This window comes from Protopterus annectens, chromosome 12.part0 (genome assembly GCF_019279795.1).
Source record: "Protopterus annectens isolate FY-2018-M chromosome 12.part0, PAN1.0, whole genome shotgun sequence".
Classification (NCBI taxonomy): domain Eukaryota; kingdom Metazoa; phylum Chordata; order Ceratodontiformes; family Protopteridae; genus Protopterus; species Protopterus annectens.
This window is the reverse complement of record NC_056746.1, coordinates 87,419,059-87,435,933: the sequence shown is the minus strand read 5'-3', so window position 1 is coordinate 87,435,933 and position 16,875 is coordinate 87,419,059. Positions and strand designations below refer to the sequence as shown.

The following is a 16,875-nucleotide window of genomic DNA, read 5'->3' as shown; positions in this document are numbered from 1 at the left end:
GGCATTCTGGGATAAGGCTTAGCCTCGAGCCAGTAAATAGCTCTCGAGCTACAGAAGTAGGCCGAGTCAGAGCTGAGGATCGGCTCTAAACCCAAACAGCAAGAAAGAAGTTGAGATGGGACAACTTAACATCAAATGTTAAATAAAAGTAAATAAGTAAATGAATAAAAAATACAAACCAGAGTAGAGGCCACCAATCAAGTCAACAAATGATAACTAAATAAAATAAAGTAATAAAACATTGCAAAAGAACGTTCAGTATTCTACTGGTGTGTGAACTTTATGTACTGTATATACTGCAGTCTATAGATGTGTCTGGGCTTAGCATGCTGTAAATATTATATAGTGCATGTAACCTGGTGACCACTTTTTAAGTTACATAATCCTCAGTGTTATACTATAGATATTTTACTGTTATTTCATTCAAATCTATGTAATGCGGGGCTTTATCCCCCCAGGCCTCTGTTTAAAAGGGGTTTTGCCCAGTCCTACTTTCCTGGAAGACCAAGGCAAAAAAATAAATAATTCAATTTATGATTTATGGTACTAATGCTGAAACAATCATTTCAGTTCGCAACAGTATGCATGTACATATACCTGTATTTCTGTTATATAGGGCCGTTTATACAAGGCCTAATTCCAGTTATAAGCAAATAATAGAATTTTACCTGCAGAATACCTCTAAACTGTCCAGATTTTTATCTCATATTTTTTCTGTTCCTCATAAAATTTGTAGTTTTCTGGAAAATAATCATGGCCTGAAGTCACTAAATAATGACAGACATACGAGTTTCAGACTTCATATCCTTCATAAAATATGTGGCAATGCTGAACCTATTATTCTAGCAAATTTCTAAGTTTATAAGAGCAATATTTAAAATCTGTCCCTATTTTTGGGCTTTTGCCCCCCCCCATTAATTTTTGCCTTTGTCCAGAGTTCTTGTGCTAAGAGGTTGAGAGGTTATGACCTGCAGTATGGGTGGTTTATAAATACTCAAACGGATTATGTTAAGTGGGGGAGACGCATGTTCTAGCAGTCACTGGCCTAAGTGTTGATCAAGCACAATACAGGACTGGGCAGTCCCAACCAGTACGAAGAGTGCGTCTGTAGTGTACAAAGGGTTTTCTTTATCATATTTCACTATCAGTCTACTAGGTGGCTATTTCTGTGTAATGTATTTAGTTCAAGAAATTTAGAAAAAGAATGCAAAGACATTAATATCACCTCAAAGTACATCTGGAAAATTAATAAAAATTGCACTGCCAGGATTTGTGGGAACATTATACTGGGATTTGCCCACTTATCAAGTGCTTCCACTCCTAAAACTACAGACACTTGTGCCTTACCTCTTTAACAACATCACAGTTAGTACAGATAGGTCAACAGAAAAACTGTGCCTTCTGGCAGGTGAGCTGCCGTTAACCACCCCAAGCAGTCAGCTTTCACATGCAATTCTTGGGCTGGTGAGATCCCCTAAATGTATGTTGTCATGTGACCACTTCTGCCATTAGATTCAAGAAAGAAACATAACTGGGTTTTGTGTACTTATTCAAGAAAAGAAAAAATCTAGATTCTGCTACAGTTGTCATATCGCTTTTATGAACACTTACTAGTAACAGAATGAGTTGCATAGAAGTGACAAAGGGCTGACTGTTGCAGCATTCCATAGTAAACCACACCATTATTTATTTATTTTTTTGCCATGGACTGCTTTGGACGATGGTCATTTTGATCATCAATCGGCACCTCTAAACAATGAACTACAGCTGCAACTGATAAGACTGTAGACATAAGAGACGGCTTAGAAGTTAATGTGCCACTGCACATGTGCAGTGAAAAAATAAAAATCTAAGTAAGCGTTTCTGTCAATGTGGGAAGTGGAACAACTTCTCTGAGTACTTGTTTGCAATGATGGTAGCAGTGGATCAGAACAACCAGAAGAAACACTTTTAAGGAATACACACTGGACAACATGCATGAAAAATTGCATAACTATTGTCTTCTAAACATGTGATACATATCTTTGAAACAGTAAAATAGCTGATGATGTTTTTTTTTTTTGCCTTCTTATCTTATTCGGCAGGTAGTGGACTATTCCTCCTTACCAGCTTCTCCTACAAACACTTCAACAGGTGAACTGGCAGGACTCTCTCCGACGACATTGTAAGCTGTCATAACAATTTCATAGCGCCTGTATTTCTTCAGCTCTGCAAGTATAAAACACAGAGTCATAAAAGGAATATGGTTGATTTTAAAATCCTTACACAAACAAACTTTCCTTAATTCAACAGAATTGGTAAGCAGTAGATTATAAAAGTTCTTCAATATCTGAGAACTTCACTTCTTCAAGCTAACTTGCATATTAATGCTTTCTGTGCACTTTTATTATTAAAACAGATTGAAAAAAAATCTGATAAAACTTTGCTAGCAATGTAAAATCACCATAGCTATAAACACAGAGGGCTGCTTTCTTATCTGTGTAAGTTTCATTCATTAGCATGTTTCTGTCTACGTGCATGCAATAATATTACACACATTTTGTATTCAAAACACTTTAAGATTATATTTGAAAACGATTCAGAAAGTCCATTCCAAACTATAGAATCAGGATGATGCAATATAGTTATTTACAGATGGTTTAAAACCTGCTTATAAAGAAACATTCCGACTGATGAATGTTCAATGCCTAAAATATGTCCATACTATTAAGTCTATAAAATAACGTTTTTTCCTGTTTATGAGATATTTATTTAATGAAAAGCAAGGCATGCAACTGCACTAGTGCCTGTTTTTTGCTCCCGTTTCACCCTAACCATCTGGTCCTACTAGCCTCTAACTGATTAATTCACACTTGTCACATCTGATTTGGCGCACAACTATATATCATCCCACTGGGGGGGGGGGCCTCCTTTCTGAGCAGTGCATCAGCTGTTGCGTTTTTCAGGTGGCTGTAGTGAGCAAACGGGGCTATGATTGTTTTTACATAAACAATTCATATATGCTTTATACAAATGTCCACTCTGCAAGCTGTTTAAGGATTCTTTCATTTCTGAGACCTATTCTACCACCCTCACCCAAGATTTACTCCTACAGTGAAAGTTCCCTTGCAGACATCCCCCACAGAAGAGTGAGCTAACACTAGCTATTCACTTCAACCTACTTTGATCAGTTCCTACCACCACAGGTCCGCTGCTTAAACACAGGTCAAGGGAGATTTCTGTCAAGAGTCATATCTCAGCTTCAGGAAGCTGGCATGTGCTGATACTTTAATACTGAGTATGTTCTGGGGAAAAAAGCTTGTGTAGTAGCTAATGGACTTCAATCACTCAGAAAGAGCTATCGGGATCTTTTTTTATTCCAAACATGATCTCGTTTGTTCTTTGAGGTCTGGACATTTTTATTCCCTACAATGGCTTACAAGTCCCTGGGCCACATTAACTGACATTATTATATTCACCCTTTGTCATCCAAATGACAAAGGAATTGAAGAAATCCTGAAGACTTTGGCATGACATTAAATAGTTGCAGGAAGCTCTGTGATGCTGCCAAGACAAAAATCCCTATAACTTCAAACAGAGAAACGAGACCCAAGGAACCCTGGCACATTCTAGTCTTGATTTTCCAAAGCAGTACATCAAAAGTAATCTCAAAGTGCCCTGCTATGACAGAACTGGAAATGCTCCACACATACTTTGCCACGGATAAAGCCATCAACATAAGCTTTATTACTTTTACTTGTAATTTTCAGAGATGCTAATTTGCTTCCTTGTTTTCACGTCTTCAATATAATTTTCACAAAAACATTGTAAAACTGCTGCTTTCTGCAGATAATTTCATACCATTTAATATTTCAGTTTCAGTCTTTTACTTAATACTACTACTTTGATTTCGATTTTTCATGTACTACTAATTTTTTGAATAGCATTTCCAAATATTTACTAAAGCAAGTATTATCTTGCTAAGTGTTTGCACTAGGAACACGTATGTTAATATGTTGTACACAGTTTCTTTTTGTGGAGCTTTTCCCACCAGTCCCCCACTGAAAATGGGTTTCACTCGGACTTTTTCCAGTCAACAAATGCTAATAAATAAAACACCCTAATAGCATGGACAACATAGAAACTTGTGCTTGTCATTTCTAAGTGCAATGCTACTCATTTTTTCCACTGATGTATAAACCTACTAAACTGTCACAGAAAACATAAAGCAATATTAAACGTAATGTGGTATTTATGGAAAACTGGGTAGGCCCTCACTTTGGTCTTTAAGCATTGAGCTGATCCTAGCAAAGTACAACCTATTTCATAGCTGATTTTCTTCACAATGAATTTTAAAAATCTGTTATTCTTCTACATGAACACAGCAGTCTACACACGGATTCCAGGTGCTTCCCCCTCTGTTGTTGGACATTAATTCCTCCCTTTTCTAAGAACTCAAATAATACTGGATTACTGCTTCTGTTCTGAAGTAAGTGATGGGGTCAGTTAGTGGGGAGCAGCAGTAAAAGTTCTGCCCACTATGCTGGCGGACTAGAAAAGATTTAAATTGTTAAGGCACACGGTTAAGTGCGGTGTGTTGGTAACGCACATCAATAGAAACTGCTTCAACAGGAGGAATGATAAAAACTCTCCTTACACCAAAGAAACCATCTGTGTGTTGATTTTTGGGAAAATTCCTCCTGAACTCACAAAGAAGAAGCTACAGACCCATGCACTTCAGTTTAAAGTAACTTCCACTATTTGCATACAGCAAACACGAATGTACACGTACTTATGTCCCAAATTATGGTGAAGGAACGATTCTTTACACGACAGTATAGGGCACCCATTTTATGTTAAACACGTGACTGACTGCGGTGGTAAAAGAAGGGCAATATGAGTTACTGATATAACTCTGAAACACAAAGCAGACCTATTCAGCAAACACCCCCTTGCTAGACCAGATGCAACAATATTAAGTCAGCAAAAACAGTGATGCCATGTGGCTGTGTAATGCAGAGGGATAAATCCTTGACTATAACATATACAAATTATATCTGACTAGCAGCTAGGGCACTGTATGAGCTATGTCCAGGGTGGGAGTAAAGCAGCTGATGCCAGAATCCACATCCTGCGGGGGGGGGGGGGGCTAGTGTACTGCAGTGCAGGCATTTACACAAGTATGAGCTGTGGAGTATACAACACTATGGCCTGGGGTGAAGGCCATCCATGGGGCACAACACTATGGCCTGGGGTGAAGGCCATCTGTGGGGCTCACAACACTATGGCCTGGAGTGAAGGCCATCTGCAGGGCACACAACACTATGGCCTCGGGTAAAGACCATCTGTGGGGAACACAACACTATGGCCTGGAGTGAGGCCCATCTGAGGGGCACACAACACTATGGCCTGGGGTGAAGACCATCTGCAGGGCACACAAAACTATGACCTGAGGTGAAGGCCATCTGTGGGGCACACAATACTATGGCCTGTAGTGAAAGCTATCTGCGGGGCACAGGCCATCTGCAGGGCACACAAAACTATGGCCTGAGGTAAGGACCATCTGTGGGGCACACAACACTATGGCCTGGAGTGAAGGCTATCTGTGGGGCACACAACACTATGGCCTGGAGTGAAGGCTATCTGCGGGGCACACAACACTATGGCCTGGGGTGAAGGTCATGACACAGTGGTGTACTGCATAAATAAGTGGAACTGGCATATTAAGAACAACATACACTACCCTTGGTACCACCAACAGTGGGAGTTACAAATGCATGGGGGAGTTATGGTACATTAAAAAAGGATGACTTGACTGAGTATGACAGCACCACTTTCAACATCAGTGTCTTGTCTTTAAGGGTAATGAATGGGCCACTTGGCCCAAAAGAGAAAAGCTTCTGACCTGATGGAGAATGAATGGAACATTCAGCTCTCATACTGAAGGGATACAAATGGGCCTACAGGGAGGCCAAGAAGAAGATGTGGAGTGGTGACCCAAAAACATTGTACTGTCAAGTAATGTGTAGAGCAGTCTATTTTGCATATTTGATATTTAATCCAACTTGATTTTCCTGATACTTTCAATTCTGTTTAAATTGCATATTTTTCCCATTCTTTGAATTTGCCTACATTTGTCTTTGTATCAGCTGATTGCCATATTTTCTATTGAAGTGATACCTGTAAATACTGTAACTACACTGTTGTAAATTCCTTGTATGGTAATTACTTTTTATTGTTCATTGGAGCTTTTCTCCCCAGGCTTCCACTAAAAATGGGCTCTGTTCAGCCCAGTGGACTCTCCTGGTAAACACGTCAATAAATAAATAATTGAAGCAGGATAATCTCTTTTCACTCCTGTTCCATTTGTCATAATCTCTCATTTCTTTCACTTCCAATTTCTGTTTTAGTCTCTATTGCTTCTGTAATGACCTGTTCTATTTCAGCACTTTCCAGTCTTTACTACAAAACAGTGGTTTGTTGATTCCCTTTAATAGTTTTTTGTATCAGACTCCATCTGTTCTGGCACTGTGTGGGCTACTATCCACTGGTCTTGCAGCCTCTCAAATATGAACTACCCACAGTGCCTTGTAAACTGCCCCAACCAGCACACCTGCTACCTGTCCCTAATGACACAAGGTGGGAGTGAGAGGACAGAAGGACCATTCTTCACAACTGTCACATACTGTGTGCTTTATATTGTGTAACTATTTGGGTAGATGGTTCAAATCTGACAGTGGTGAACTTGTGTCTGTGTGTTTGTGTGTGTGGTGCTACTATATGTTAAGTAAAGCCTCAACAGATGAGTTGTGTCCACATCCACTCAGGAGATAACTAACTTTGGACACAGCTCCCTATGCACTCAACTCTCATAGTTGGGACAAAGGATTAAGGATATGAACTTCTAACAAGCTACTTCCTGTAGTTCAGAGTTCAATGCCCTTCGCCTACAGTTGCCTATTGTGTGATTCAGAGCAGCTCACAAAACCAGTCAGTTCTTCAGGGCAGACATGAAATTAGGCTACATTCATCACTGGTTTACTGGACCACATGCACAGTAAACACCTATGATTGAATCTGTTTAGGAAACTGATTCTGTTTTATTTCAGCACTTTCCAGTCTTTACTACAAAACAGTGGTTTGTTGATTCCCTTTAATAGTTTTTTGTATCAGACTCCATCTGTTCTGGCACTGTGTGGGCTACTATCCACTGGTCTTGCAGCCTCTCAAATATGAACTACCCACAGTGCCTTGTCAACTGCCCCAACCAGCACACCTGCTACCTGTCCCTAATGACACAAGGTGGGAGTGAGAGGACAGAAGGACCATTCTTCACAACTTGGTGTACCTGGCTAAAGACCACATGGAACCATTTCCAAAGCCTTCATGCAATGATGAATCTTGAGGTCTGTTTTCAATCCGAAGACAGACCATTTGTTGTAGATATATTACTAACCGCATCTGAATGGTGAATACATTAACACACATTGCTTTCATGTTGTTTTTTTAGTGGCATATTCCTTCTTCCTATTCCATCCTCTCCACTTCCTGCTGATCCCTTCTCTGCTCTGTCCCCCAGCAGACAATGTTTTTGCCCCTTTTCCCTCCTGCCACTCTATGTCTTAGTTTCTTTCTAGCATTTTTTAATTGTAATGTTTTATCTCCATCATATGCTGGCTCAAGCTTATGACTTTTTCTACCTGTCCGCTTCTTGTCTTTTCCTAGAATGTTTCCTATTGGCCCTTCTATTCCTAGAATGGTTCCTATTGGTCCCTCTATCTACTCCCCCAGCTGCATTCCCGTGGTAACATTTCTCCAATCTCTCCTCCATGTTGCTTTCTTCCTCTGACTGCCTCGGCCTGTCACCCTTCCAGCTCTCTGTCCCAAACCATTTCTGCCCCAATCTATCAGTCTTCAAAGAAGAAACAGAAAGTAAAGTACCAGTGAACTACAACAGTGTAGCGTAGCACCGCAGGGACACCAGGACTGACAGGGAAGTGATGGAAACGGGCACCTGAATGTACTTAACGGGGAAAAGGTACAGGAACAAGATGGGCGTTCTATTAGAATGTTCAGGAAGTGTTTTCTGGGATCTGACAGAGGTCTTCAGTAAACCACTGTCCAGTGAAGAACAGCCTGACAGCTGAAACAATGCAACAGTGGTATTCTGTATATGAGAGGGGACAGGGAAAAAAATCATGGGACTACAAGCTACTTAGCTGCTTGCCAGCTGTAGGATGGGGTAAGGCTGATGGGGCTCAACCTCTGGGTGCAGGCATGTAAAAGGTACCACACTTCTCTTGTGGTGATTGCAATCCATACTGTGTGCTTTATATTGTGTAACTATTTGGGTAGATGGTTCAAATCTGACAGTGGTGAACTTGTGTCTGTGTGTTTGTGTGTGTGGTGCTACTATATGTTAAGTAAAGCCTCAACAGATGAGTTGTGTCCACATCCACTCAGGAGATAACTAACTTTGGACACAGCTCCCTATGCACTCAACTCTCATAGTTGGGACAAAGGATTAAGGATATGAACTTCTAACAAGCTACTTCCTGTAGTTCAGAGTTCAATGCCCTTCGCCTACAGTTGCCTATTGTGTGATTCAGAGCAGCTCACAAAACCAGTCAGTTCTTCAGGGCAGACATGAAATTAGGCTACATTCATCACTGGTTTACTGGACCACATGCACAGTAAACACCTATGATTGAATCTGTTTAGGAAACTAAGAGGACTAGTTAATTTCAACAAGGCCAATTATGAGATCAAAATATCCTCACAAGTTAAAGAGCACACATCAGTGTGCCGAACTGGTGGTCAATGGTGCCACCTTCACTGAGCAGAGCAATGCAGGAAATTTGCTGGCTGACAAATTCTTTATACTTCAGTCCCACTCCCCCTGTGAAATACCTACTAGCATATCCCCCTAACTATTAACAGGGAGCATGTCCTAACAGCGCCTGCACTGGTTAAGGTAAGAGAAAGGGCTAGACAAAGGGATAGCTTTAGTGTTGTGCGTGGGTGCGTGTTATGTATAAGAAGCATATCTGAGTATCTATTGAAGTGGTACTTTTAGGGAAAATTGATTTTTTTAAGGCAATGTGTGGGGACGGGGCTAGGGACATGGTTAGCACACCTGAGTAAGGTGGTGGAGTGTAGTAAAGCAGACCTGCCCATCATTACCTGTGCGCTAGTCCTAACGCAAACCCTACAAATTACTTTACAAAAATCTTTCCATAGGGATATGACCCAAGACACAGTATATGTCTGGTGTTAATGGTAGGGTTTTGGGTTTTGTTTATGTTTAACTTTTTTTTTAAGTAACTATCAGAAAAGAAGAGTCTTTGCTGTTGTTTTTGATAGGAGGAGTGTCGAGAGTTTTACTACCTGATTAAGAGAAGAGCTAATGTGCAGTATTTGATGTAATAAACGCTGATTCTTCTACATGTGGACTTATTTAAAAAGAACCATATATATTAGTGCCTACATACACACACAGTTTGTACATAATACCTCTCATACCTTTAAACTGTATTGGAATGTCTGCTAACTGAAGACTACATACATTTTTAATTCAAAAAGATTAGAAGCACTGCAGAAAAAGCAGAGAAATGGAACAGCAAAACTTTATAACAGTCCTTATTCAACATTACAAGCATTTTATCATACAAAAGACAAACATTAGAGAAAGAAAGCATGGACATTAGTGGCAGTTTCAAAGGAGTCCAAGGGAAATTAGTGGCAGTTTCAAAGGAGTCCAAGGGACATTAGTGGCAGTTTCAAAGGAGTCCAAGGGACATTAGTGGCGGTTTCAAAGGAGTCCATCGCAAACAACTAAACTACTAAATGCTGACTTCACAACATAAACCAATTGCATCAGGACAGGAATATAATATTAAATTCTGCTTTAAGAACCTTGCTAAGGCTTCTGTACCAGAGCTACTATACAGATTGCACATTATTTAAAAAAAATTAAAATGCAAGCAATTATGTTACCTAACAGAGAAAGAATATGCACTTACGTGTTAATTCATATTCCGTTAGTGCAGCAATGCTCACTGCCTTGAAGGTGCTTTGGGCTATCAGGACAAGCAAAGCAGAAAGTGCATTGTAGCAAGCAGGAGACAGTGATTGGAAAGAAAAGTAAGGCAGATTAGCAAAGCTACTGAGCTCAAGAGTTTCAAGCTAAATATTATCGGCAAAAAGCAGAAACAGTAGTCTCAATACACTTTCTAAAAGCTTATGTCAAAAATTAGGATTACTTAAAAAAAAGTTACTTACTGTAAATGCAGTTTTAAAGGGGTATCATCTCTAGAGAGCTTGCCTTGTTATGAACAGGTGCAGCCTACCTGATGGTAACAAAGGTGTTTTCATTATAAGAAGGCAATACTGTCCATATAAAGAGTGGGTCTATATTACTTTGTCAAACGTTCACTTCAGCAAACATCTGTTCAATGAACATAAAACAGTGAATGTTCATTTAAATGAATGTTCACATCCGCGAATGGTTTACCCAGGAAGCAGAGTTACTTGGCCAACACTTCAGATTTGCACACACCACAGTATTATCAAACCATCCAGGCGGGGAGGGGGGGGGCACATGCACACACACACACACACACACACACACACACACACACACACACACACACACACACACACACACACACATCTGGCCAACTAACCCTGTTCCCTGGGTAAACCATTTGCGGATATGAATGTTCACTTAAATGAACATTCGCTGTTTTGTGTTCATTGAACAGACGTTCACTAAAGTGAACGTTTGACAATGTAATATAGACCCACTCCTTGTATGGACAGTATTGCCTTGTTATAATGAAAACACCTTTGTACCATCAGGTAGGCTGCACCTGTTCATAACAAAGCAATTGTAAAACTTTCAAATGGGGTTGGCAGTTGAGGGTCAGCTCCATGATATCCCCAACTGTTTATTCTCATTAGTTAACTGAGGAGCTCTAAATGGAACATTTTCAGATACAGCCCAGGAGGGTACAATTAACAGTGCTCATAAACATGGTATATCACACACAACTTTTTTTACATAAAAAGGTTGCTGCTATCAGAGTTACCAGTGTATGAAAAGACTTAACATAGATATTGTCACTCCACATTTAGAACAAGAAATATTTACTAAACAGTAAACTCTCAGTTAACTGGAACGCAAGCAACCAGAAAAAAAAAAAAAAAAAAAAAAAAAAATCGAAAAAATACAGTACAATTTTCACTTGTTGCATTTTCTGTTTCCCCCCCACAAAAACATACCTTATGTTTTTAGAGTTTGAGTTTTAAAAAGTAAGATAGGGATAAATTCCCCCTCTTCCTAACCTAAGAACAAATCAAACCAAAGAAATAGTATAGGGTACAGTATTAATCAGGCCTATTTTTAATAGTAACTCTCAAGCAACCAGAAACTACAGTTATCCTATATCTACCAATCCCCATGGGTGTCGGTTAACTGAAAGTTTACTGTACGTACAAAATACCTGGAAAGGGGGAGACATAAGTGAAAGAGGTGAAGTTGAAAATGGAGATTAGTTGTTGGCTGGAAGCTAAATGTAAGGGGGGGGGGTGGAGTCTTGCAGGAGTAAGAATTGAGTACTGTATTTAGCATGAGTAAAGTGACAGGCTATAGATATAACGTACATTACACTTCCTTTGTTGTAGCAATTTCATACTGCGTCATTATTTTATTTTATTTATTTTTATTTCTGATGAAAAGTTTTTGACCTGTTTAAGGAATTATTGGAAGGGGAAGGTTTTTTCTTATATATGGATAGTCAGTGTTGAGAAACTATGTTCAACACCGTGCAGCTCATTTATAGGGATATTTAGGGAGGGGGATTAATTCAAATGAGGGTCTTAGGCTGTACCTGGTATTTCTTTTAGTTACTCTGTTGAGTTAAAAAGGGAAATTTTCTAGGGAAAGGAATTATAGTTGAGTGATTCTACAAGCAAAAAAAAAAAAAAAAACGTTAAAATTTTCCTTTGGTAAGGGCAATGTAATGATGTTCTCTTTTGAGGACAGAAGTGATACAGCTACGGATGTTGATTGCTGTGGTCTGGAGGGAGTTAAGGTTTTTCTTTGAAGTGGGGGTTTTGATAGATAAGCTATGTTCAATTTGTACCAGCAGAACACCAGTAACAGTCACTGTACTTTCTGGAAAAGGAAGTGGGAGAACTTATTTGAGGAAAAAAACAGAAAGTGAGTTCATTTTTAACTTAGCTGTAGTAAAGTGATGTTGGAAGTTTAGGTTTTGATCCAGTCAGACTTAAATGTATTTGAAGTGAAAAGTCATCTCTGATGACTCATTCTTGATGTACTGTATGACCCAATAATTGCGACAGGTTGAGACTTTTTTTGGATCCAAACATCAATGACTTTCTTTTGGGATTTAGGACAGGCATTTCATTGGCACAGTTAGACTGATGGAAAAGTCCTTTTCTAATTCTTTTTTCGATGTGGATTGGGAAAAGTTGGTCCTAAACTGGTCATGTAATTTGTGTAGAAGAATGAACAATGAAGGTCAATAAAAAGTTTATTGATAAGCATGCAGAAACCCAGTGGAGATAAAACTGACCCCTGTGGTACTACTTTGCTCAGAGAAGAGGAGCATAAGGTAAAAGATCCAGTTTTAAATTTAAATGGTCTGTTGTTGAGGAAGTCTGTAATCCATGTGAGGAAGTCCTAGCTGATACCTGCTGCAATGAGGGAATTTAACAGAAGGGCATGATGAATGAGGTGAAAGGCTTTTGTGAGGTCAATCAACACTAAGAATGTTAAAACGTCTGTTTTTTCATGTTTTGAAGGATGTCTTCAGTGATGGTGTAATAAAGCTGTCATTGCACTGTGGACTCAACAAAAGCCATGTTGATGAGGAGAAAGGATGCTGCAGTTTTGACTGTATTTTGAAAGTTGTGTGCAAACAAGTTTTTCCATGGGTGGACCTGACTCATATTAATCAAAGTCCTTGGTGTTTTTAGGTTTAACCACTTTGTGAACTGATTTTACTGCAGCTTGTGTTGGTGTGAGAAGCATGGTCTTTGCATAACATGATAAAGCAGGGCAGTAGTTCATCTGCTTTCCTGAGAGAACAGAAGCAGTGTCTTCATGAAGTAGTTTTTACTTTTGTGGGGGAAGCATCCAGTGATGTGGCCGCAGAATTGTTTTGGACTATTTATTACTGGTGTTTTGAGAGGTAGGAAGGAACTTTGATTTTTGTTGCCTGGAGTTTTGGGGCTAGATTACTAAGGGAGATGACTGTCTCTGTTTTCGGAGGAACAAAGGTTTTTTTTCCATTTTTGTCAGGTTTTGTTTCTTGTTTTGTAAAGAAATTGTAACTCTTTTTGATCCAGTGTTTTATGTTAATGTTTGGAAAACCTGGTAACTAATGGAAAATGTTTATCTTGCAGGTAAAGCAGTGAAGCTGTAAGAAAGTCTATTAGGTTATCAGAGTTACTGATCTGAAAGGAGGAGTTAATTCTAGAATTAAGTTCTGTTTTTAAGCTGGAATGTTTGTATATTCTTCGGATCAAATGGAGGAACACTTCGGAGGTGGCTTGCTGTTAGCAATATTCAGAATGAATATTAGGGAGCAGTGCTCATTCAAACAGGGCAGAGAGGAGTGTTAGTAATTTGGCAGGAATATTTCTGATGATAAATTAAGAAGGAAGGGAGTGTCTTCCTTGTCTAAAGTTGGGTCTGATAGTTTCTTTAACAGAGTGAGGTTATGGTCAATAAGAAAGTCAGTTGTTTCTGCAAAGGATAGCAGTCGGTTCAAGTTATCACTGAGAAGTGGTTTTGGGCAGCAACCTACTGCAACATTTCACTAATTAGTTGATTGAATTTAGTGGGATTTAAAGGGGGAGCTGAGCTAATCCTAGGGTTCCATTGTGCGTTTTGTTAAATTGGAGATTTAAGATTTGACAGTTAGGGCCATTGTCATTGCTGGAAGTAATCTGGTTTAGGAGGGAGCCATATATGTTATTTTTATTAGAATTAGGAGGATTTGGATTAGGCTACCCCCCCCCCCCAGTTCTGTTCGAGGTTCACTGCTTAAGACGAAAATGCAATTGGAGAAATTCTGACTAATGTTGGGGGGTGTCTTGTTTTATCCAAAATTCTGTGATTTCTACTAGGTCTGGTTAATGGTGATTAGAAACAAATATAGTTGTTTCAGTTTGCTTGTATGTTGCCTGCATTTAATAAAGCTGTTTTTATTTGATTAGGGAAAAGAGACTTTTGGGAAAGTATATTTGTGTACACCTACCATAAAGGTAGATGTGTATTCACTGTTGCAGTCCTGACTTATGGGATTTCCTGCTTCAGAAGCTCTTGGTTGGTCTGACTACCAGAGTAAAAAAGTCTCTTCTCCTAAAGCTGAGAGATGCTCCACCCTGATTTCAGTATGTGTGGGTATAAAGGGAACCAGGAGATGCCATAACATCAATTTTTCTTGCCCCTAGAAGGTAGGAGCCCCATAAGTGACCCTTAAGTGAGGAGTAAAATAAGAGGAAATGGTGTCTGTAGGGTCCCCTGCATAGGGTTTCTGGCAGGGGAGGACGGGGAAGTAAGCTGTTATTGTAAGGGGAATAAGAGGCATGGGGGAAGGAGACTACAAAAGTGAATACACTCAAACATTTACATTTATGGTAAGTTTACACAACTGTACTATGTTCTTCGTGTTTCACTGTTGCAGTCCTGACTTGTGAGATGATTCCCAAAGCTGTGGAGAGAGGGTGGAAGGAATATTAAGGAGAGGATACCCTGCAAAATGGTAGTGGCAAACCCTGCTCTGGACTTGGAGAAGTCTGACAGGTGGCAGTGTTTGGTAAAGGTATGCACCGTTGACCAGGTAGCCGCTTCCAAAATGCCTATGGTAGGAACTCTTTTCAGGAAGGTAGAAGTGGCTCTACTACAGTGAGTCCTAATGGATTCAGGGGGCTTCTTGTCATCATGGCTGTAACAAAAGGAAATGCAGTGGGAGATCTTTGGAGATAGTCCGTTTGGAGACTGGTTTTCCCTCAGATCCCAAGGCAAAGGAGACAAAGAGCAGTTCTGTTTTTCTGACAGCTTTAGTTCTCTCAAGGTTGTAGCAAAGTTGCCTGTGCACATCTAATGAATGATTCTTTCGCCCTGATTTTGTGGCCTAGGGAGGGAAGTAGGCAAGAGTATGGCCTGGTCCAGGGACATATCTGTGACCACCTTGGTCACAAAGGAAGAGTTAGTTCTGAGTGATACTCTGTCCGGGTGGAAAAAATAAAAAATGGTTCCACTGCCATGAGGGCTTGCCACTCAGAGACCCTTCTAGCTGAGGTGATGGTCAGTAAGATGACAGTTTTAAATGTCAAGAAATGTATTTCAGTGGAAGCAGCTGTTTTTTTCTAAAACAAAGTTGAGGTCCCAAGGAGCGGTGGTGGCCTCCTGGGAGGTCTGACATGAAGCACTCCCTTAAGGAATTGTTTCTTTAGGGGTTGGGAGAGGATACGAGGAAGACTAGGAATGTGGGCTGAAATGTCAGAGTCATATATATTAACGGACTAGAAGGATAGGCCTCTGTCCACCAATATAGTCAGGTAGTCTAAGATGGCTGCAATGTTGGCTGACGAAGGGTTGAGGGCTTTCTTCTGACACCAAATGGAATTTGTGCAACTTGGTAGACTAGTTTTTTCTAGTACTGGGTCTTCTAGACTATTTGAGTACATTAAGCACTGGGCTACTCTGGGGGAGCTCAGGGTAGAAGTTTGTCGAATTATCCAGGCTGAGAGTTTGAGGTTCTGCAGGTTGGGGTGTAGAAGTTTCCCCTTTGCCTGAGTCAGCAGGTCTACTATATGGGGTAGCTGCCAAAGTTTTTCTTTGTTCATAGTCATTAGCAGAGGGTACTTCTCTGAATTTTAGGACTCTTGGAAGGAGAAGCAGGGAGGGAGTACAAAGAGAAATAGATGGTTTCAGGGGAATGAAAAGGCATCTGTCCTCCAGGCTGTGCAAAGTTTCTTCCTGGAACAGAATATTTTTAGCTGAGCATTTTTGTCAGTTTCAAAGAGGTCTAGTTGAGGGGATCCCCATTTCTAGGCTCTGTTGAGAAAAGTTTCCTGATGCAGCTACCACTCATGGGAATGCATCAAGTGTCTGCTGATGCGGTTTGCTAAAGTGTTCTGAACCCTAAGAAGGTACTGAGCCATCAAGTGCAACTGCATAGTATCTGCCGTCTCCCAGATCTGCACAGCCAGACGACAAAACATGGTAGGAGTGGGTGCCCCCTTGTTTGTTAAGGTATCACATGACTCTTGTGTTGTCCATTTTGATAATTAGGACCCCTGGTTTCCAGTGATCTTGGTAGGCCACCAAGCCCTTCTGTACTGCCATCAATTCCTCTTAATGTATGTGTTTGTGTCTGAACTGCTTTTCCTATTTGCCCTAAGATAGGAATCACTGGAAATGGGCCCCCCAGGCTGTGTCTAATGCATCCGGGTTTGGTTCTGAGGGATGAACCTGAAAGGAAGACCCTGGTTCTGTGTACATGCTTGTGTCCACCATGCCTGTTCCTCCCTGAGGCAGGAAATTAGCTGAATTTCTGTCTCTGAGGCTGTGAATGTTGGCATCATATATTCTTGAGGTATCACTGAAGTTTCCTCATGTGAAGTCTGGCCAGAGGGATCATTAGTATACAAGATGCCATGTAGCCCAGTGCTCTGAGGAATTCCCTGACTGAAAGGCATTGCCTCTGCATAATGGCCTGGCAGTATTGAGTTAGAAAGGCAGCCTTGTCTGGTAGGAGGAATGCCTTTTGGATGTGGGAACCCAGCAGAGCCCCCAGGAAAACTATCCTGGTGGTAGAGTTTGTGTTGGATTTATTCAGGTTTATGGTGAGGGAAGAG

General features: G+C 40.4%; 1 protein-coding gene across 1 annotated transcript in view; it reads right to left on the bottom strand.

Moving 5' to 3' along the window:
• SDK1 (sidekick cell adhesion molecule 1) overlaps positions 1-16,875 on the bottom strand; it is a 2,805,673-nt gene that overhangs the window by 236,990 nt on the left and 2,551,808 nt on the right. The window contains exon 33 of the mRNA XM_044089098.1: positions 2,107-2,208. Coding sequence (XP_043945033.1) covers positions 2,107-2,208 — 102 coding nt within the window. The remainder of the gene's footprint in view (positions 1-2,106; positions 2,209-16,875) is intronic.